The 21,448-nt window shown below is 43.4% G+C and overlaps 1 protein-coding gene across 4 annotated transcripts in view; it reads right to left on the minus strand.

Moving 5' to 3' along the window:
• Window positions 1–7,734: 7,734 nt before the first annotated feature.
• LOC115165323 (AMP deaminase 2) overlaps window positions 7,735–21,448 on the minus strand; it is an 82,155-nt gene continuing 68,441 nt past the window's right edge. For 2 of the 4 annotated variants that reach the window (XM_029718393.1, XM_029718391.1), the window contains 8 exons: window positions 21,246–21,377; window positions 20,898–21,061; window positions 18,710–18,836; window positions 18,088–18,251; window positions 15,895–16,015; window positions 12,170–12,343; window positions 10,635–10,745; window positions 7,735–8,029 (listed from right to left, as the gene is read on the minus strand). In XM_029718393.1, coding sequence (XP_029574253.1) covers window positions 7,778–8,029; window positions 10,635–10,745; window positions 12,170–12,343; window positions 15,895–16,015; window positions 18,088–18,251; window positions 18,710–18,836; window positions 20,898–21,061; window positions 21,246–21,377 — 1,245 coding nt within the window. In that variant the 3' untranslated portion in view covers window positions 7,735–7,777. The remainder of the gene's footprint in view (window positions 8,030–10,634; window positions 10,746–12,169; window positions 12,344–15,894; window positions 16,016–18,087; window positions 18,252–18,709; window positions 18,837–20,897; window positions 21,062–21,245; window positions 21,378–21,448) is intronic. The other 2 variants (XM_029718392.1, XR_003870127.1) reach the window with 2 other exon arrangements.

Genomic DNA, 21,448 nt, shown 5'->3' on the forward strand with positions numbered 1-21,448 from the left:
CCCATAATCACATAGTGAAAACAGGTTTTTAGATAAAATAAAAAAATGAAATATCACATTTACATAAGTATTCTGATGCTTTACTTTGTTGAAGCACATTTGGCAGCGATTACAGCCTTGAGTTTTCTTGGGTATGACGCTACAAGCTTGGCACACCTGTATTTGGGGAGTTTCTCCGTTACTGATGCTAGCATTGGATGTGCTTGTGGAAGCAGAGCAACTTGTGTTGTCGACAGGTGCAGGTGTCGTACTGCTGGTAGTAGCAGTACTACCAGTAGAGCTGCTATGTGTCTCTATGAACGCGGGCCTTACTTTTTTTAACCATTTATACATTTTTGAGCAAATGGAATGAGCAGCAGCTACGTTTGGCTATATACAGACCGTTAGTGGAATTCCCGCGAGAGAGTAATGGTTAATGTGATTGGATGTTAATTATTTGACTAGGCTACCTGTTGTTTTTTCGCTGAACACCTAGATGGTTTAATTGTATTTGTGGCAGTGAAACGAGGCAACTCAGGTGAGAAAAAAAACTCACCCAAATGTATAGCCCTGTTGGAAAATATAAATGGACTGTTTGAAAATGTGAATAAAAAAAAATATACAGTTGAAGTTGGAGGTTTACATACACTTAGTTTGGAGTTATTTAAACTTGGAGTTAAACCACTCCACAAATGTATTGTTAACAAACTATTGTTTTGGGAAGTCGGTTAGGACATCTACTTTATGCATGACATTTTGTTTCCAACAATTGTTTACAGACAGATTATTTCACTTATAATTCACTGTATCACAATTCCAGTGGGTCAGAAGTTTACATACACTAAGTTGACTGTGCCTTTAAACAGCTTGGAAAATTCCAGAAAATGATGTCATGGCTATAGAAGCTTCTGATAGGCTAATTGACATCATTTGAGTCAATTGGAATTGTACCTGTGGATGTATTTCAAGGTCTACCTTCAAACTCAGTGCCTCTTTGCTTGACATCATGGGAAAATGAAAAGAAATCAGGCAAGACCTCAGAAAAAGAATTGTAGACCTCCACATGTCTGGTTCATCCTTGGGAGCAATTTCCAAATGCCTGAAGGAACCATGTTCATCTGTACAAACAATAGTACGCACGTATAAACACCAGAGGACCACGCAGCCATCATACCGCTCAGGAAGAAGACGCATTCTGTCTCCTAGAGATGAATGTACTTTGGTGCGAAAAGTGCAAATCAATCCCAGAACAACAGCAAAGGACCTTGAGAAGATGCTGGAAGAAACAGGTACAAAAGTATCTATATCCACAGTAACACGAGTCCTATATCGACATAACCTGAAAGGCATCTCTGCAAGGAAGAAGCCACTGCTCCAAAACCGCCATAAAAAAGTCAGACTACGGTTTACAAATGCTAATGGGGACAAAGATCATACTTTTTGGAGAAATGTCCTCTGGTCTGATGAAACAAAAATGGAACTGTTTGGCAATAATGACCATCGTTATGTTTGGAGGAAAAAGGGGGAGGTTTGCAAGCCGAAGAACACGATCCCAACCGTGAAGCACGGGGGTGGCAGTATCATGTTGTGGTGGTGCTTTGCTGCAGGAGGGACTGGTGCACTTCACCAAATAGATGGCATCATGAGGGAGGAAAAGTATGTGGATATATTGAAGCAACATCTCAAGACATCAGTTAGGAAGTTAAAGCTTGGTCGCAAATGGGTCTTCCAAATGGACAACGATCCAAAGCATACTTCCAAAGTTGTGGCAAAATGGCTTAAGGACAAGAAAGTCAAGTTATTGGAGTGGCCATCACAAAGCCCTGACCTCAATCCTATAGAAAATTTGTGGGCAGAACTGAAAAGCGTGTGCGAGCAAGGAGGCCTACAAACCTGACTCAGTTACACCAGCTCTGTCAGGAGGAATGGGCCAAAATTCACCCAACTTATTGTGGGAAGATTGTGGAAGGCTACCCAAAACGTTTGCCCCAAGTTAAACAATTTAAAGGCAATGCTACCAAATACTAATTGAGTGTATGTAAACTTCTGACCCACTGGGAATGTGATGAAAGAAATAAAAGCTGAAATAAATAATTTTCTCTACTATTATTCTGACATTTCACATTCTTAAAATAAAGTGGTGATCCTAACTGACCGAAGACAGGGAATTTTTACTAGGATTAAATGTCAAGAATTGTGAAAAACTGAGTTTAAATGTATTTGGTTAAGGTGTATGTAAACTTCAGACTATGTGAATCACATTTTTATTTGGCGTACCCCCGATGATTTGGGAATACCTTCTCTAGCCACAGTAGCTTTGCTTTTAGCTTGTTTCTTAGTGATACTGGGACCTTTCTAGGTACATGGATCACTGGTCTACAGTATCTCTGCTTTTAGCTTGTCTCTTAGTAATAATGGGACCTTTCTATGTACATGGATCACTGGTCTACAGTATCTCTGCTTTTAGCTTGTCTCTTAGTAATAATGGGACCTTTCTAGGTACATGGATCACTGGTCTATGTGGATGCTCTAACTCCATATAGTTCTGCACTTTGAGTTTTCCTCTTCCCTGAAAAACATCAGCATATGCATCCTCAACATTAGTCATGTCACCATTCACTGTATAAACCTGTTTCACCAGACCCAGTAAGTTACACAACGATGGCTGTTTTTTTCTCCCTTTACTATGACAACCAGAACCTTGTGAGATTCATCATCTTCCTCCAGCACCAATGTTCATGTCCCTGAAGTGACTATTGCTTCACCACTGTAATCTTTCAGTCTTATCCTTTGTTTTGTTTTCACCACTGGTTTTACCTGTAACCGTAACAAATCAGTCTCTGGAATGATGTTGACCTGTGCTCAAGTGTCAAGTTTGAACACAATGTCAGTTCCATTGGTCTTGTAGGTAGCAGTCCAGTCCTCGTCTGGTCCTGCAAGCGTGATTGTTCGCACAAAGACGTCACCCAAAGCCCCCTCACTGTACAGTGTACTGTATTTTGTTGTCTTCGCTGCCTGCATTTGGTTATTCATGCCACAGTTGTGACATTCTTTTATATATGCTGGGCACTGGAGAGGTCTGTATTTTGTAGACTTGTTTACATGCTGCTGTGCGGTTTGTTGATTACCTTACTATGCTACCTGCTAACTTTATGGTTTTTAATTAACGTTTTATATTGAAAAAAATTCCCTCGCTTGACTTTTTTCATTAAACTTTTTCACCCCGGACGTGCAGTCGCTGTACTCATAATATACAGAAGAACGATCGCCTTACGTATGTATGTGGAGGATGAGGGCTGCAGTAGATATCTCAGATAGGGGGGAGTGAGGCCTAAGAGGGTTTTATAAATAAGCAACAACTTGTGGGTCTTGCGACGGGTATACAGAGATGACCAGTTTACAGAAGAGGAAAGAGTGCAGTGATGTGTCCTATAAGGAGCATTGGTAGCAAATCTTATGGCCGAATGGTAAAGAACATCTAGCCGCTCGAGAGCACGCTTACCTGCCGATCTATAAATTACATCTCCATAATCTAGCATGGGTAGGATGGTCATCTGAATCAGGGTTAGTTTGGCAGCTGGGGTGAAAGAGGAGCGATTACAAAAGAGGAAACCAAGTCTAGATATACCTTTAGCCTGCAGCTTTGATATGTACTGAGAGAAGGACAGTGTACCGTCTAGCCATACTCCCAAGTACTTGTATGAGGTGACTACCTCAAGCTCTAAACCCTCAGAGGTAGTAATCACACCTGTATGGAGAGGGGCATTCTTCTGACCAAACCACATGACCTTTGTTTTGAAGGTGTTCAGAACAAGGTTAAGGGTAGAGAAAGCTTGTTGAACACTAAGAAAGCTTTGTTGTAGAACGTTTAACACAAAATCTGGGGAGGGGCCAGTTGAGTATAAGACTGTATCATCTGCATATAAATGGATGAGAGAGCTTCCTACTGCCTGAGCTATGTTGTAAATTGAGAAGAGCTTGGGGCTTAGGATCAAACCTTGGGGTACACCCTTGGTGACAGGCGGTGGCTGAGACAGCAGATGTTCTGACTTTATACACTGCACTCTTTGAGAGAGGTAGTTAGCAAACCAGGTCAAAGACCCCTCAGAGACACCAATACTCCTTAGTCGGCCCACAAGACTGGAATGGTCTAGACAATAAGCTCTGTGTCTGCTCAACACATGCCAGTAATTTTTCATCCACTTTCTGGTTAAGAGGTTAGAGGGCTTCCCTTTTTAACTAAAATCACATGGAAAAGTTTGGATGGATTTCCCTAAAACTGTCCTGAACAATTTACATGGTGTTTGAAAGTTCAAACAAAACCTTGTTGTTGTGGTTTGTTGTTTAATTACTAGATGTCATTAACATAACTCTTTCTTTCTCTCCATCTATTTCTCTCTCTTCTCCCTATCTAAAATGACTAAACCCATTGAACTGTCTGCAGACTTTGGGATTAACATTTTCTCTCTTTCTTGTGCCTTGCCCTTATCTGGGCACACACCTTATCTGTCATAAATACCTGTTGAACTCTGTGACAGCTAGACTAGGCTTACATAGTATCTGAGCGCCATTCTGTGTGAAAATGATGACCCAACAATGACCTATGAGTGACAGAAAGGCCCAGTACAGTCAAAAATGTGATTTCCCTGTGTTTTATATATATTTCCACACTATGAGGTTGGAGAATATTGTGAAAATTTGATAAGAGATGTTTGAAAAAAACACCTGAAACTTCAGCCTGTAGTAGTGGGATGGAGTTTTGGCCTGCCTGGTGACATCACCATGCGGTCAATTAGTTAATAGACCAATAAGAGAGTTCCAAACCAAAAGTTTCCCATTCCCACTCAAACAACTCCCAGAAAAGTCCTAGAAAAAGTCTTGCTTCAGAAACTTTAGCTAAAAAGCAATTTTTGGATATTTCTTTTTACCATTTTAATTGAAAACAATCACAGTGAGGTACTTAATTGTTACCCAGAAATGATTTGATGTTGAAACAAAAATGACTTTATTGGACCTTTAACAGAACAAATAAATATTTTCCACAAACTTGTAAACTTTGACTGGGATTCAAACTGATTGAGCAGATGTTTGCAGAACATAAACATTAAAAGCTGCATTGTCGATAACCCCGCGATCAGATTGAATCCCGGCCTTAGAAATCGCTAAATGAATCACACACACTTCAACAACTGCAATGAATTCCTACGTCTCAGAGACATTTATTTCACAGATAAACAAACACCGAAATATAAATAAAACAGTTCTCTTCAACAGGACAGAGTGAACCAAGTCAGAAGGTTGGGAAAATAAATGAACACAACAGTCATACAGTTCGTTTACCACAGTCATACACAAGTCTGAAAAAAGGACTATTATGACGCTACAATATGTCACTACCGGTAATGCAAACCTATTATAGCGTTTTGGCACAAGTTGAGTGCGTTCACCTTACATTTGAGTTTTATGGAAATACAGACAAATCTATCAGTTATTATTGATTGTAAAACAGAACGTGATGCAGTATCTCCATCTAAAGTAGATGATGCGAACATGGACCTTTATTTGTTTTGTTTGCAGGACACTGACCCCAGTTCAGATATAATGTTCACAGAGTGGTGTAATATGCAACGATATGATATAAGATATGATAGTCACTATTATGAAAGTCCATTGTCAGGTTGAGTCCGATGAATCTGAGCCAAAAGATAAGTTACCGTAGCAACAGCTCAAAGTGTCTTAATGCCGCCCAGGTATAAAACTAGCCTGAAATCAAGAACCTGTTTTGTGCCAACATTCCGCTCCCTGTACTCCTTGTCATTGCCAAAAAATGTTGTTTGGTGTGGTAAGGAGTCGAATGTTAGCACAGACTGGAATTCTCCAGGTTAGTATAAAACCATAAAGGCTTAAGAAATATTTCCAGAAATACATGGGTCGGATAACACAAGGAACCAGGAGATATGGGTTGGATAACACAAGGAACCAGGAGATACGGGTCGGATAACACAAGGAACCAGGAGATATGGGTCGGATAACACAACGACCAGGAGATATGGGTCGGATAACACAACGACCAGGAGATATGGGTCGGATAACACAACGACCAGGAGATACGGGTCGGATAACACAAGGACCAGGAGATACGGGTCGGATAACACAAGGACCAGGAGATATGGGTCGGATAACACAACGACCAGGAGATATGGGTCGGATAACACAAAGACCAGGAGATATGGGTCGGATAACACAAAGACCAGGAGATATGGGTCGGATAACACAACGACCAGGAGATATGGGTCGGATAACACAACGACCAGGAGATATGGGTCGGATAACACAACGACCAGGAGATATGGGTCGGATAACACAACGACCAGGAGATATGGGTCGGATAACACAACGACCAGGAGATATGGGTCGGATAACACAACGACCAGGAGATATGGGTCAGATAACACAAGGACCAGGAGATACGGGTCGGATAACACAAGGACCAGGAGATATGGGTCGGATAACACAACGACCAGGAGATATGGGTCGGATAACACAAAGACCAGGAGATATGGGTCGGATAACACAAGGACCAGGAGATAGATACGGGTTGGTTAACACAAGGACCAGGAGATATGGGTCGGATAACACAAGGACCAGGAGATATGGGTCGGATAACACAACGACCAGGAGTGAGAATATAATGTTTTTTTATACTGGCAGAAAAAAATTGTCTTAAAAATAACATGTTAGCCTATTCACTTGCAAATAAATACATTCAGAAATGATATTACAGTAACATTTACACAGTTAAAATGTACAAATTATTTTGACTGACAGGAATAGATTAATTCTCTCATACTGCATTGTCCAGATCTCTTCCAGGCCTCTCACACACACAGTTCTTTCTATCAAACCATATCTGCCAGTAAAGTCTGTGCAAAGATTTTCCTTAAAAAATGTACATATATTCCCTACTCTGTCCTGGCAATGGGTTTGATAAGAAGAGATATAAAGAGATATGAAGTGAATGATAGGGTCTCTTCCAATATCCACACTCACATGTCACTTAGTATGAAACAATGTTCTGGGGATGTATTCTGCTATTCTAGTGTGGCACAGCTCTAGTCTTTTCCGCCTCCCTCCACTTCCTCCCTCCACTTCCCCCTCCCTGCTCCTCTTCCCTCCTCCTTCCTGCTCCCTCCTCTTCCCTGCTCCTCCCTCCTCTTCCCTGCTCCTCCCTCCACTTCCTCCCTCCACTTCCTCCCTCCTCCTCCCCCTCCCTGCTCCTCCTCCCTTCTCTTCCCTGCTCCTCCTCCGTCCTCCTCCCTGCTCCTCCTCCGTCCTCCTCCCTGCTCCTCCTCCCTCCTCTTCCATGCTCCTCCTCCCTCCTCTTCCCTGCTCCTCCTCCTCCCTCCTCCCTCCTCTTCCCTGCTCCTCCTCCTCCCTCCTCCTCCCTTCCCTGCTCCTCCTCCCTCCTTCTCCCTGCTCCTCCTCCCTCCTCTTCCATGCTCCTCCTCCCTCCTCCTCCTCCTCCTCCCTGCTCCTCCTCCCTCCTCTCCCATGCTCCTCCTCCCTCCTCCCTCCTCCTCTTCCCCCCTCCTCCCTGCTCCTCGTCCCTCCTCTTCCTACACAGGCCCCATAAGAAGGTTGCCCTCCTCCCTGTTACTCCTCCTCCCTATTACTCCTCCTCCTTCCTACTCTCTCCCCCTACACAGGCCCCATACACAGGCCCCATACACAGCCTCCCCCTCCTCCTCTCTCCCCCTACACAGGTTCCATGCACAGCCTCCCCTCCTCCTCTCTCCCCTTAAACAGTCCCCCTACACAGGCTCTCCTCCTCTGTGTGGATGGCCTCCAGCTCCTCTGTGTGGATGGCCTCCAGCTCCTCTGTGTGGATGGCCAGCTCCTCTGTGTGGATGGCCTGGGTGATGAGGTTAAGCTCTTCACACATGGTCTCATAGCGGTACTCCACACGAATGTCGGGGACGTTGGTGCGTCGGATGTCGTTGCCCTCCTGGCCCTCCTTGATGTAGTGAGGGCCCAGCCAGTAACTCTTCACCTGGGGAGAGAAAGGGGAGGGGCATGATGAAATGGAACTCTTCTGGAGACATTAACATGAGAAATGAAGAGTAAAAATGTTTTGGGGAAAAGGCCTAGGTACATAAAGAAGAAATAATTGAGTAAACTTTTTCACTCAGGCCCCTCTTGCGGCATTGAGAGAGTGCCCGAGTTACACCAGGAACACACAATCCCTCCATCAGTTCTCAGACTATACACAATAAGCTGAGAGAGGCTGGACTGAGGGCTTGTAGGCCTGTTGTAAGGCAGGTCCTCCCCAGACATCACCGGCAACAACGTCGCCTATGGGCACAAACCCACCTTCGCTGGATCAGACAGGACTAGCAAAAAGTGCTCTTCACTGACGAGTCGAGGTTTTGTCTCACCAGGGGTGATGGTCGGATTCGCATTTATCGTTGAAGGAGTGAGCGTTACACCGAGGCCTGTACTCTGGAGCGGGATCGATTTGGAGGTGGAGGGTCTGGGGTGGTGTGTCACAGCATCATCGGACTGAGCTTGTTGTCATTGCAGGCAATCTCAACGCTGTGCGTTACAGGGAAGACATCCTCCTCCCTCATGTGGTACCCTTCCTGCAGGCTCATCCTGCTCATCATCCAGGCTCAATGCCACCAGCCAACTGCTCATTCTGCGCATGATATCCTGCAAGACAGGAATGTCAGTGTTCTGCCATGGCCAGTGAGGAGCCCGGATCGCAATGCCTTGGTGGAAGAGTGGGGTAACATCTCACAGCAAGAACTGGCAAATCTGGTGCAGTCCATGATGCACTGCAGTACTTAATGCAGCTGGTGGCCACACCAGATACTGACTGTTACTTTTGATTTTGACCCCCCCCCCCCTTTGTTCAGGGACACATTATTACATTTCTGTTAGTCACATGTCTGTGGAACTTGTTCAGTTTATGTCTCCGTTATTGAATCTTGTCATGTTCATACAAATATTTACACATGTTAAGTTTCCTGAAAATAAACACAGTTGACAGTGAGAGGACATTACTTTTTTTGCTGAGTTTATTACAACTTTCAAGAATAAGTTGAAAGCCAGAATGAGTTCCTTAAAAATAGCCACAGTGTCTAGCACCCACTTTGAAATTTTATCCTTCCACGAGATATAGTCCTGACACAAATCTAGGGTTACTACCCAAGCCGGTATAGGGGATTTTCCAGTATATGTGTTATGCTTCTTAATAGGTTTTACTGTCTGTGTGTGTCAGGGTCATTAGGCTAAGGGAAGTCATTACCCAGTCCCGGGAGGCCATTAGACCTGTGCTCGGAAGCCATTGACCAAACCTATGGGTACCAGTAGACATTCACCACATACTGTGTGTGTCCATATTCTTTTTTGTATCTGATAAGGGAATTATATGTTTAAAGGTAATGATTAAAGAATCCCACCCTGAAACGTAACTAATTAGTAATTAGTAGTTTAGTAGTTTATGTAGCATGTATAATGAATAATAATGAATAATTAAAGTACTAAACGTAAGTCCCATAAGGTTTAGTAGAGACCCGTGAGAAATGTATGTGTGTATGTGTGTGCCTATGAGAATACCGAGAACAATGAAGACTATGTTTGGCTCGACCTGGCTAGAAACGAAACTTATGATAGGACAGGGAGTACTTCTCAAGGTTCCTCTAATCTCTGGGAGAATGGAACGGCCAGCGCTGGGTAGTGATTAACAGTGGGGAGAACTCTGGGGAGGGATACATCCCACCTACTGTTTGTGTGTATGTATGTGCGTAAGGAAGAAGCAAGTTATAACATGAATGTCTCTGTATTATGGACTTCAGAACGTTCTCATGAATAAACTGTACAAACCTGTACAAGTCTTTGCCTAATTATTATTAACCCAGTGTCTTACAAAGCTTGTGGATTAGTCAACGCTTATTGATTGTTAGTTATTATCATTGGGATTGAACATTCTCGTGACAATATCATTGCTATGGTTATGCCACCAATATAATCTATGGTTGGAAATCTGGGCTATTAAGAGGAGGGGTAATCAGGTTAAGATGGACGTAAACAGAACCAAGACAGAGAGATAATGGTGGCGGGAAGCCAAGGGGTATGGATCATTTACATAACAAATAAATGGCTATGTATGTGATGTAAGGATGAAACTGTATAAAAGGTGTGTGCCGAGACTAGGAAGACAGTTGCTCTGCAGACCAGCTTGCCTCTATTGCTTTTGTAATAAAGTCTATCTTGATTCCACAAACTCGGAGGTGCTTTTTTTTGTTGTTGAGGGAAACTTGAGGACAATTTTCCACGACACTGGCTGGTCGTTCGTTCTATGCGTTCGGTTGCCAGAAACGCGACCCAGTTGTTAAGTCTTTTTGTTTGACCAAGCCGTTCATTCTAAATATTCTATTGCCATACAGACTGACAACGTTCATATCCCTTGCTTGCTAGCTAGCCAACTACGACTAATTTACAGTCACGTCAAACAGTGCCCCCAGGATAACAACAAAGTAGCTGCATTTGAATTTGTTTAAGCTGTTTTCTAGTGACATTTATTTGGATACATCCATAACAATGTAGGTAATGTAGAGAGAAGATATTGCTCTGAACAGCAGTGGTAAGGGTACCTTATGGGAGAAGCCGCTCATCAGAACACTATTCCTGGCCAGCTCACACATGTCACAGGAGCTGAGCTTCCACACCTGAGCAGCGATGCTGTACTCCTCCATCAGGGGCTCCTGGAAAGGGACAGTATCGATACAAGACAATCATTTACAGACGTAGGGCTGGATTCAATCCGTATCGCAGAAGATCCACAATATAGCTCGGTTGAAATGTAAAGGCAATGTTCCTGCATTCGCGGAGAATGCATTCCCTGTGAACACTTTTAAATGTTGACACGGATCGTCCGCGATTCTTTCACGATACGGATTGATTCCACCCCTTACTGTTATAGTATGTTACACATATCTAGGATTTTGTCTTTTGTGTTCACAGCAAGGGTTTTTATCCATTCATTGTGTTGTGTTAAGTAGTCATTACGTCCCCGACCGTCATCTACACTTACTGTCTTTTGTGTGTAGAGCACATGAAGAGTTTTATTCCAAAACGCTTTTTATCCATTTTCAGACATTTTGGTAAATGAGCATTTATTGGCTAAATATGAGAAGTGATGAATGTGTTTTTTTTTTTCACTCTTAATGATAGCATGGGGCTGTTCAATGACAGACATAGATTTTAAACAAATACATCACTTGATGGTTTCATTTCAGAGAGACAAATACAGTAACCATGTTAATTTGCAAAGATTCCATTCCAGATAAACAATGGATATCTAGCTAGCGTAAGATCTATGAATTCAAAACCAGAGAACAGTAATATTTTACACACTTGTGAAGGTACCCATAAGCAATAATTTCTGATGGAATAAAATTAAAAATAGAAAAATGTGTATATATCCTCTACAGGATTGGTGGGTCCACCTCGGGACGGTTGAGCTAACGTAGGCTAATGCGATTAGCATGAGGTTGTAAGTAACAATACAATTTTCTTCAATGCTGCAGACATTTTTTAGTACCCATCCCCAGATCTGTGCCTCGACACAATTCTGTCTCGGAGCTCTATGGACAATTCCTTTGACCTCATGGCTTGGTTTTTACTCTGACATGCACTGTCAACTTTGGGACCTTTATATAGACAGGTGTGTGCCTTTCCAAATCATGTCCAATCAATTGAATTTACCACAGGTGGACACCAATCAAGTTGTAGAAACATCTCAAGGATGAAAAATGGAAACAGGATTAACCTGAGCTCAATTTCGAGTCTCATAGCAAAGAGTCTGAATACTTACGTAAATAAGGTGTCTGTTTTTTATTTTTAATACATTTGCAACAATTTCTAAAAACCTGTTTTCACTTTGTCATTATGGGCGTGTAGATTGCTGAGGATTTTTTATTTATTTAATCAATTTTAGAATAAGGCTGTAACGTAACAAAATGTGGAAAAAGTTAAGTGGTCTGAATACTTTCCGAAGGCACTGTATACTGCACTTCCCTAAACAGTATAGTGCATTATTTTCTGACCAAAGCCCTATGCCATTTAGGATGCAGGCATAATGTTGTGTGGAGCACTCTGTCATTTGCAGTCGAGTCAAATCACCAACCTTAGTGAAGTGGAACTGTAGAGGGTCGTCAGTGGACAGTGACACCATGAGTCCTCTGGACAGATACTCAGGCAGTGGGTTACGGTGGTAGCTGAGGAACAGGCTGTTGTTGCTGAGAGGAGACATGGCGATGCCGATCTGAGCCAGGTAGTACAGGTACTGCAGCACAGGGGCCTGAAGGAGAGAAGAGAGGGGAGGAGATGGGTTATGTTATATGTTCTGTTGTGGTCCGTAATCCCTTGTGACTGAAAACATTGTTGATACAGAAGAACAACAATTAGGCTTAGAATAGATTGTTCACAAGATCATACTAGAGCCCTCAAACTCAACTCTGGACCTCGAAGCCAGTTCCACTGCATTTTTTCATTGTTCCCTACAAATTATTTTATTATTTTATTTTTTATTTCACCTTTATTTAACCAGGTAGGCTAGTTGAGAACAAGTTCTCATTTACAACTGCGACCTGGCCAAGATAAAGCCAAGCAGTGCGACACAAACAACAACACAGAGTTACACATGGAATAAACAAGCGTACAGTCAATAACATAATAGAAAAAAATAAAAAGTCTATATACAGTGTGTGCAAATGGCATGAGGAGGTAAGGCAATAAATAGGCCATAGTAGTTACAAGTAATTACAGTTTAGCAAATTAACACTGGAGTGGTAGATGAGCAGATGATGATGTGCAAGTAGAAATACTGGTATGCAAAAGAGCAGAAAAGTAAATAAAAACAATATGGGGATGAGGTAGGTAGATTGGGTGGGCTATTTACAGATGGACTATGTACAGCTACAGCGATCGGTTAGCTGCTCAGATAGCTGATGTTTAAAGTTAGTGAGGGAAATATAAGTCTCCAACTTCAGCGACTTTTGCAATTCGTTCCAGTCACTGGCAGCAGAGAACTGGAAGGAAGGCGGCCAAAGCAGGTGTTGGCTTTGGAGATGACCAGTGAGATATACCTGCTGGAGCGCGTGCTACGGGTGGGTATTGTTATCGTGACCAGTGAGCTGAGATAAGGCGGAGCTTTACCTAGCATAGACTTATAGATGACCTGGAGCCAGTGGGTCTAGCAACGAATATGTAGCGAGGGCCAGCCAACGAGAGCATACAGGTCGCAGTGGTGGGTGGTATAAGGGGCTTTGGTGACAAAACGGATGGCACTGTGATAGACTGCATCCAGTTTGCGGAGTAGAGTATTGGAAGCTATTTTGTAAATGACATCGCCGAAGTCGAGGATCGGTAGGATAGTCAGTTTTACGAGGGTATGTTTGGCGGCGTGAGTGAAGGAGGCTTTGTTGCGAAATAGGATGCCGATTCTAGATTTAATTTTGGATTGGAGATGTTTAATATGAGTCTGGAAGGAGAGTTGGAAGGAGAGTTTACAGTCTAGCCAGACACCTAGGTATTTGTAGTTGTCCACATATTCAGAACCGTCCAGAGTAGTGATGCTAGTTGGGCGGGCGGGTGCGGGCAGCGAACGGTTGAAAAGCATGCATTTGGTTTTACTAGCGTTTAAGAGCAGTTGGAGGCCACGGAAGGAGAGTTGTATGGCATTGAAGCTCGTTTGGAGGTTAGTTAACACAGTGTCCAAAGAAGGGCCAGATGTATACAGAATGGTGTCGTCTGCGTAGAGGTGGATCAGGGAATCACCCGCAGCAAGAGTGACATCGTTGATATATACAGAGAAAAGATTCGGCCTGAGAATTGAACCCTGTGGCACCACCATAGAGACTTCCAGAGGTCCGGACAACAGGCCCTCCGATTTGACACACTGAACTCTGTCTGAGAAGTAGTTGGTGAACCAGGCGAGGCAATCATTTGAGAAACCAAGGCTGTTGAGTCTGCCGATAAGAATGCGGTGATTGACAGAGTCGATAGCCTTGGCCAGGTCAATGAATACGGCTGCACAGTATTGTCTTTTATCGATGGCGGTTATGATATCGTTTAGTACCTTGAGCGTGGCTGAGGTGCACCCATGACCAGCTCGGAAACCGGATTGCACAGCTGAGAAGGTACGGTGGGATTCGAAATCGTCAGTTTAGTAACTTGGCTTTCGAAGACCTTAGAAAGGCAGGGCAGGATGGGTATAAGTCTCATTTAGGAACTCATTTAGACCTGGGACACCAGGCATGTGCAATTAATTATCAGGTAGAACAGAAAACCAGCAGGACCTCGTAAGGTAAGAGTTGATTAGCACTGTACTAGAGTGTAGATGACTGAGGCCTCCGGACCTCATAGGGTAAGAGTTGATTACCCCTGTACTGGAGTGTAGATGACTGAGGCCTTGTCCTCGTTGTAGTGTGTGAAATAGAGAGACCATCCAGTCAGTACCTTTCTAAGCAGTAGTTCACGGGAGATGTCCAGAGCAACTTAGTGAGTCAGTGAGAGGGAGAGAGAACCATACGGTACCTTCCTCAGCAGCAGTCCATGGTAGTTGTTCAACTCAACACCAGTGTCTATTGTTTAGAGAGTAGGTGGGAGATGGTAGGTGGTAGGTGGTAGGTTCTAGGTGCTAGGTGCTAAGGGATTTGGGGTTGAAGAGGAGTGTACAGTACCTTCCTCAGGAGCAGTCCATGTTCTCTGTATTAGTGTCTGATAGAGAGACTGGTATGAGTGAGCGTGAGGACCAGTGTGACCAGCTGCTGGTGTGACTGTGAGAGGGCTGTCCAACCAGTGCCTACCTTCCAGAGCAGCAGTCCATGGGAGATGTTCTCTGACACAATGAAACCTAGGGTGTAGGTGATAGTAGTTAGGGGCTAGGTGCTAAGGTGTCCAGTACCTTCCTGAGCAGCAGTCCATGGGAGATGTTCTCTGACACAATGAAACCTAGGGTGTAGGTGATCGTAGTTAGAGCTAGGTGCTAGGAGTTAGGGGCTAGTAGTTAGGTGCTAGGAGTTAGGGGCTAGTAGTTAGGGGCTAGTAGTTAGGAGCTAGTAGTTAGGGGCTTGGTTCTAGTAGTTAGGTGCTAGGAGTTAGGGGCTAGTAGTTAGGGGCTAGGTGCTAGGAGTTAGGGGCTAGTAGTTAGGGGCTAGTAGTTAAGGGCTAGTAGTTAGGGGCTCAGTGCTAGTAGTTAGGGACTAGGTGCTAGGAGTTAGTTGCTAGAGGTTAGGGGCTAGGTGCTAGTAGTTAGGGGCTAGTAGTTAGGGGCTAGGTGCTAGTAGTTAGGGGCTAATAGTTAGGGGCTAGGTGCTAGGAGTTAGGGGCTAGTAGTTAGGGGCTAGGTGCTAGGAGTTAGGGGCTAGTAGTTAAAGGCTAGGTGCTAGTAGTTAGGGGCTAGTAGTTAGGGGCTAGGTGCTAGGAGTTAGGGGCTAGGTGCTAGTAGTTAGGGGCTAGGTGCTAGGAGTTAGTTGCTAGAGGTTAGGGGCTAGGTGCTAGTAGTTAGGGGCTAGTAGTTAGGGTCTAGGTGCTAGTAGTTAGGGGCTAGGAGTTAGGGGCTAGGAGTTAGGGGCTAAGCGTTAGGGGCTAGGGGGTAAGAGTTAGGGGCTAGGGGGTAAGAGTTAAGGGCTAGGGGGTAAGAGTTAGGGGCTAGGTGATAGTAGTTAGGGGCTAGTAGTTAGGGGCTAGGTGCTAGTAGTTAGGGGCTAGTAGTTAGGGGCTAGTAGTTAGGGGCTAGTAGTTAGGAGTTAGGGGCTAGTAGTTAGGGGCTAGGAGTTAGGGGCTAGGGGGTAAGAGTTAGGGGCTAGGGGATAAGAGTTGGGGGCTAGGTGCTAAGGTGTACAGTACCTTCCTGAGCAGCAGTCCGTGGGAGATGTTTTCTGACAGCATGAAACCTGACACCAGGTGATGGATAGGCCCCGCCTCCCCACAGTGAGGACGCAGCACCAAGGTGTTGAAACCTCTCTGCCTATAATACACATAGAGATATCATTGATTGATCGATAGATTGATCGATGGATTGATTTATTGATTGGTTGTACACACAGTCACAGAGGTACGGTGTGGATGAGATTCAACCATATATACTGTAACAACTACACAGACAGAGAAAGAGAGAGGGTCTGTATAAGACTTTAGCAACACAGTATAAATCCCCCAAGAGTCAATGTCCATGTCCAAACGGAAATTTAATTAGATTATTATTTAATTTTTTTCACCAAAATCCATCTTTTTAAGCTACAGATATCTGCTTTTTACATGGGCTGTGTCTCAATCCACCACATTCGCCAGTGGCCCTTCCGCATCAACAGCGGTGTTTGTCAGACCAGGAGACATCCCAAACATCTGTCTTCTCATGAAAAAATGTATGCAGGGTTCAAACGGTTTGGGCCACAAACCAATATGACAATAATTTTTTTTGATTTTACCTTTATTTAACTAGGCAAGTCAGTTAAGAACACATTTTTATTTACAATGACGGCCTACAACGGCCAAACCCGGACGACGCTGGGCCAATTGTGCGCCGCCCTATGGGACACCCAATCACGGCCGGTTGTGATACAGCCTGGAATCGAATCAAGGTTTACGTATTGACGCCTAAAGCACTGAGATGCAGTGCCTTAGGCCGCTGCGCCACTCAGGATTCGCGGCCACAGTTTATGGAAGATGCCAAAACAGCTGTTTCTGAATAATAAACAATGCCATGCTGGTGGGTGGTAACCTTCAAATAAAACCCAGCCCTGAACCGAAACACAGGCTGTAAAGCGTTAGTATGCCATATTATAGGAAAAGACACCGCATTCACAAGGATTTGTACGAAGTGGGCAGTTCGGATTTGTCACTTCTACTAAGGGGTTCTACTAAACTAACATATGGAATTGTTTTAAGATGGCCATACCATGGATCATTTAGCTATTTGATTTATAATTTTAGGACCCCTGTAGGTATATAAAAATATATAGAATTTTTTTATCAAACATTGAATAAGGTCTTACTGCTATTAGCCCATAGAAACACATTGAATAATACAGTTATACATGGAATAACAGATAGTCAAAAAATACATCTAAGGAAAGTATGTTTTGAAGTGTCTGTCCTACATCTGAGAGATATAAGAAACCTCGTAAATTATTACTATTATTTTACCGTGGAATGACCCTTATACCTTTTATCGTGGAATGACCCTTATACCTTTTTCATGGAATGACCCTTATACCTTTTTCATGGAATGACCCTTATACCTTTTTCATGGAATGACCCTTATACCTTTTCATGGAATGATCCTCATACCTTTATCGTGGAATGACCCTTATACCTTTATCGTGGAATGACCCTTATACCTTTTAGCGTGGCATGACCCTTACTGTTCCTAGGCCGTCATTGAAAATAAGAATTTGTTATTAACTGACTTGTCTAGTTAAATAAAGGTTACATTTAAAATAAAATAAAAAATAAAAAATCTGCCATAGAAAGAGTTAGAAAATCTATGTATTCCATTTTGACTTCAGGTTGTAACACAACAAAATGTGGAATAAGTCAAGGGGTTTGAATACTTTCTGAAGGCACTGTAAGTTGTTGTGCACCATGGGTAAACTCTGGTCATCGCCTTTCGAAAAAGTGGATTTCTACTGGTGTGGGCGTTTAAATACATATAATTTTTGTCCTTGAAACATTTAATTGAAATACTGTATAATTCTATTCATTCCTATGGAGGACTGCTTCTTCTGGGGAGTGCCAATATGGCCGACCGGTAGCTATCTAAGCCTCTCATTGGCCAATACATAGCATCAGCACTCTAGGGTTTTTATACATCCGTGGTTATAACTAACCGGATTCAGTTTATCAACCAGCTGATTATTAGAAATAGGTACACCACTAGATTAGGGTTGGACTGAAAAACCTACAGGAGAGGTGGCTCTCCACGAGAGCCCTGATCTAGCTAATTTTCCCACACATAGCCAAGCGTTTACAGTGATAAGATAACATGTCAATGTAATAACAGAATCGGTGTAAATGGTATAGTGTCATGTAGTCCCGTACCTGCGCAGGTGGTTGAGCACGGTCATGTTAGCGTACATATAGTACAGGTAGTAGGCATAAGGAGGGTTGTCTTCCACAGTCCAGTTGGCTGGCAGAGGACTCTCCATGTTGAAGCAGTGTTGCTCTGGTTTAGACTCATCGTCCACACTGTCGAGGCCCACCACCTGAACACATACAGACATGCACTGTCATGGTCATCATCGTGGTTCTGTGTGGCTCAGATGGTATCATGAGGATTGTGGCTTTGATTTCCACTTTGGCCACCTGTACGAAAATGTATCCATGCACTACTTTGGATAAAAACATCTGCTATGGCATATTTTTTTTATATTTTTTTATTAAACCTTTATTTCACTAGGCAAGTCAGTTAAGAACAAATTCTTATTTTCCAATGACGGCCTACCCCAGCCAAACACTCCAATAACACAGACGACGCTGGGCCAATTTTGCGCCGCCCTATGGGTTGTAATACAGCCCGGGATTCGAACCAGGGTCTGTGGTGATGCCTCTAGCACTGAGATGCAGTGCCTTAGACCACTGCGCCACTCGGGAGCCCTATATTCTTCTATATCGTCATCAAATACAGGGTCCTCTGAACCACTGAACCTTGTTGTTTACTCACGTGTTGTAGGAAGAGGTGCAGCTCACGGTGCCTGGCGGGGTCGATGGTGACCTCGAACAGAGGCATGAAGATGTTATCCAGCAGCTCCTGGAAGTTACACAGCTGCTTCTTGGTGTGGTACACATCACTGTGGAGAGAGAGACAAAAGTCTCACAAAGAGAGAGGCAGGAAGTGAAGTAGGGGAAAACCAAGTTCTCCTTGAATAGAAGTTAGTTGTACTCACAAGACAGACTTCTCCTTGAGTAGAGGTTAGTTGTACTCACAAGACAGAGTTCTCCTTGAGTAGAGGTTAGTTGTACTCACAAGACAGACTTCTCCTTGAGTAGAGGTTAGTTGTACTCACAAGACAGAGTTCTCCTTGAGTAGAAGTTAGTTGTACTCACAAGACAGACTTCTCCTTGAATAGAAGTTAGTTGTACTCACAAGACAGAGTTCTCCTTGAGTAGAGGTTAGTTGTACTCACAAGACAGAGTTTTCCTTGAGTAGAGGTTAGTTGTACTCACAAGACAGAGTTCTCCTTGAATAGAGGAATAGTTGTACTCACAAGACAGTGTTCTCCTTGAATAGAAGTTAGTTGTACTCACAAGACAGTGTTCTCCTTGAATAGAAGTTAGTTGTACTCACAAGACAGAGTTCTCCTTGAGTAGAGGTTAGTTGTACTCACAAGACAGTGTTCTCCTTGAATAGAAGTTAGTTGTACTCACAAGACAGAGTTCTCCTTGAATAGAGGTTAGTTGTACTCACAAGACAGACTTCTCCTTGAATAGAGGTTAGCTGTACTCACAAGACAGACTTCTCCTTGAATAGAGGTTAGTTGTACTCACAAGACAGAGTTCTCCTTGAGTAGAGGTTAGTTGTACTCACAAGACAGAGTTCTCCTTGAGTAGAGGTTAGTTGTACTCACAAGACAGAGTTCTCCTTGAGTAGAGGTTAGTTGTACTCACAAGACAGAGTTCTCCTTGAGTAGAGGTTAGTTGTACTCACAAGACAGAGTTCTCCTTGAGTAGAGGTTAGTTGTACTCACAAGACAGACTTCTCCTTGAGTAGAGGTTAGTTGTACTCACAAGACAGAGTTCTCCTTGAGTAGAGGTTAGTTGTACTCACAAGACAGAGTTCTCCTTGAGTAGAGGTTAGTTGTACTCACAAGACAGAGTTCTCCTTGAGTAGAGGTTAGTTGTACTCACAAGACAGAGTTCTCCTTGAGTAGAGGTTAGTTGTACTCACAAGACAGAGTTCTCCTTGAGTAGAGGTTAGTTGTACTCACAAGACAGAGTTCTCCTTGAGTAGAGGTTAGTTGTACTCACAAGACAGAGTTCTCCTTGAGTAGAGGTTAGTTGTACTCACAAGACAGAGTTCTCCTTGAGTAGAGGTTAGTTGTACTCACAAGACAGAGTTCTCCTTGAGTAGAGGTTAGTTGGACTCACAAGACAGACTTCTCCTTGAATAGAAGTTAGTTGTACTCACAAGACAGAGTTCTCCTTGAATAGAGGAATAGTTGTACTCACAAGACAGACTTCTCCTTGAGTAGAGGTTAGCTGTACTCACAAGACAGACTTCTCCTTGAATAGAAGTTAGTTGTACTCACAAGACAGAGTTCTCCTTGAATAGAGGAATAGTTGTACTCACAAGACAGAGTTCTCCTTGAGTAGAGGTTAGCTGTACTCACAAGACAGACTTCTCCTTGAATAGAAGTTAGTTGTACTCACAAGACAGAGTTCTCCTTGAGTAGAGGTTAGTTGTACTCACAAGACAGAGTTCTCCTTGAGTAGAGGTTAGTTGTACTCACAAGACAGAGTTCTCCTTGAATAGAAGTTAGTTGTACTCACAAGACAGAGTTCTCCTTGAATAGAGGAATAGTTGTACTCACAAGACAGAGTTCTCCTTGAGTAGAGGTTAGCTGTACTCACAAGACAGAGTTCTCCTTGAGTAGAGGTTAGCTGTACTCACAAGACAGACTTCTCCTTGAATAGAAGTTAGTTGTACTCACAAGACAGAGTTCTCCTTGAATAGAGGAATAGTTGTACTCACAAGACAGAGTTCTCCTTGAGTAGAGGTTAGCTGTACTCACAAGACAGACTTCTCCTTGAATAGAAGTTAGTTGTACTCACAAGACAGAGTTCTCCTTGAGTAGAGGTTAGTTGTACTCACAAGACAGAGTTCTCCTTGAGTAGAGGTTAGTTGTACTCACAAGAGTCGTGGGACCTGCACCAGCCAGCGTACGTTGTTAGAGTAGACTTGGTGTTTGACGGCCCACTGGGCCAGCTTGTCCCATTCGCCTCTGGAGCGGCCGCAGATGGACAGACGCAGCTCCACGTTCTGGTATTTACTCTCCTCCAGGTCAGCCATCACCTCCTGAGGAGCAGAGACACACACCGGTCAGCAGGGGGCGCCAAGTACTACACAACTTTACTAGAATACAGTACAACACTCAGCTATATTGACAACTGCTGGAACTAGGACTAAGAATTCAAACACTTGTTCTTATTGGACAAGTAGAGTCTTTACTATATTGATGATGCACTCATTCAGCAGGCACCTTGATGATGTGTCCAAAGTATTTCCCCTGTACGTGGTTGTCTGTCTTGATGAAGATCTCTCTCAGGATGGACTCCCCAATGGGGTTGTATTTGGCGTTGAACTTGTCAAAGCGATGGAAAGTGTTGCGGTCCTGTGATGAGAAAGGGGGACAGTAAGACTCAATCAATGTTAAGATTTCAAGTCAGCTAGTCGTCTGTCTTC

This window comes from Salmo trutta, chromosome 28 (assembly GCF_901001165.1).
Source record: "Salmo trutta chromosome 28, fSalTru1.1, whole genome shotgun sequence".
NCBI classification, from domain to species: Eukaryota; Metazoa; Chordata; class Actinopteri; order Salmoniformes; family Salmonidae; genus Salmo; species Salmo trutta.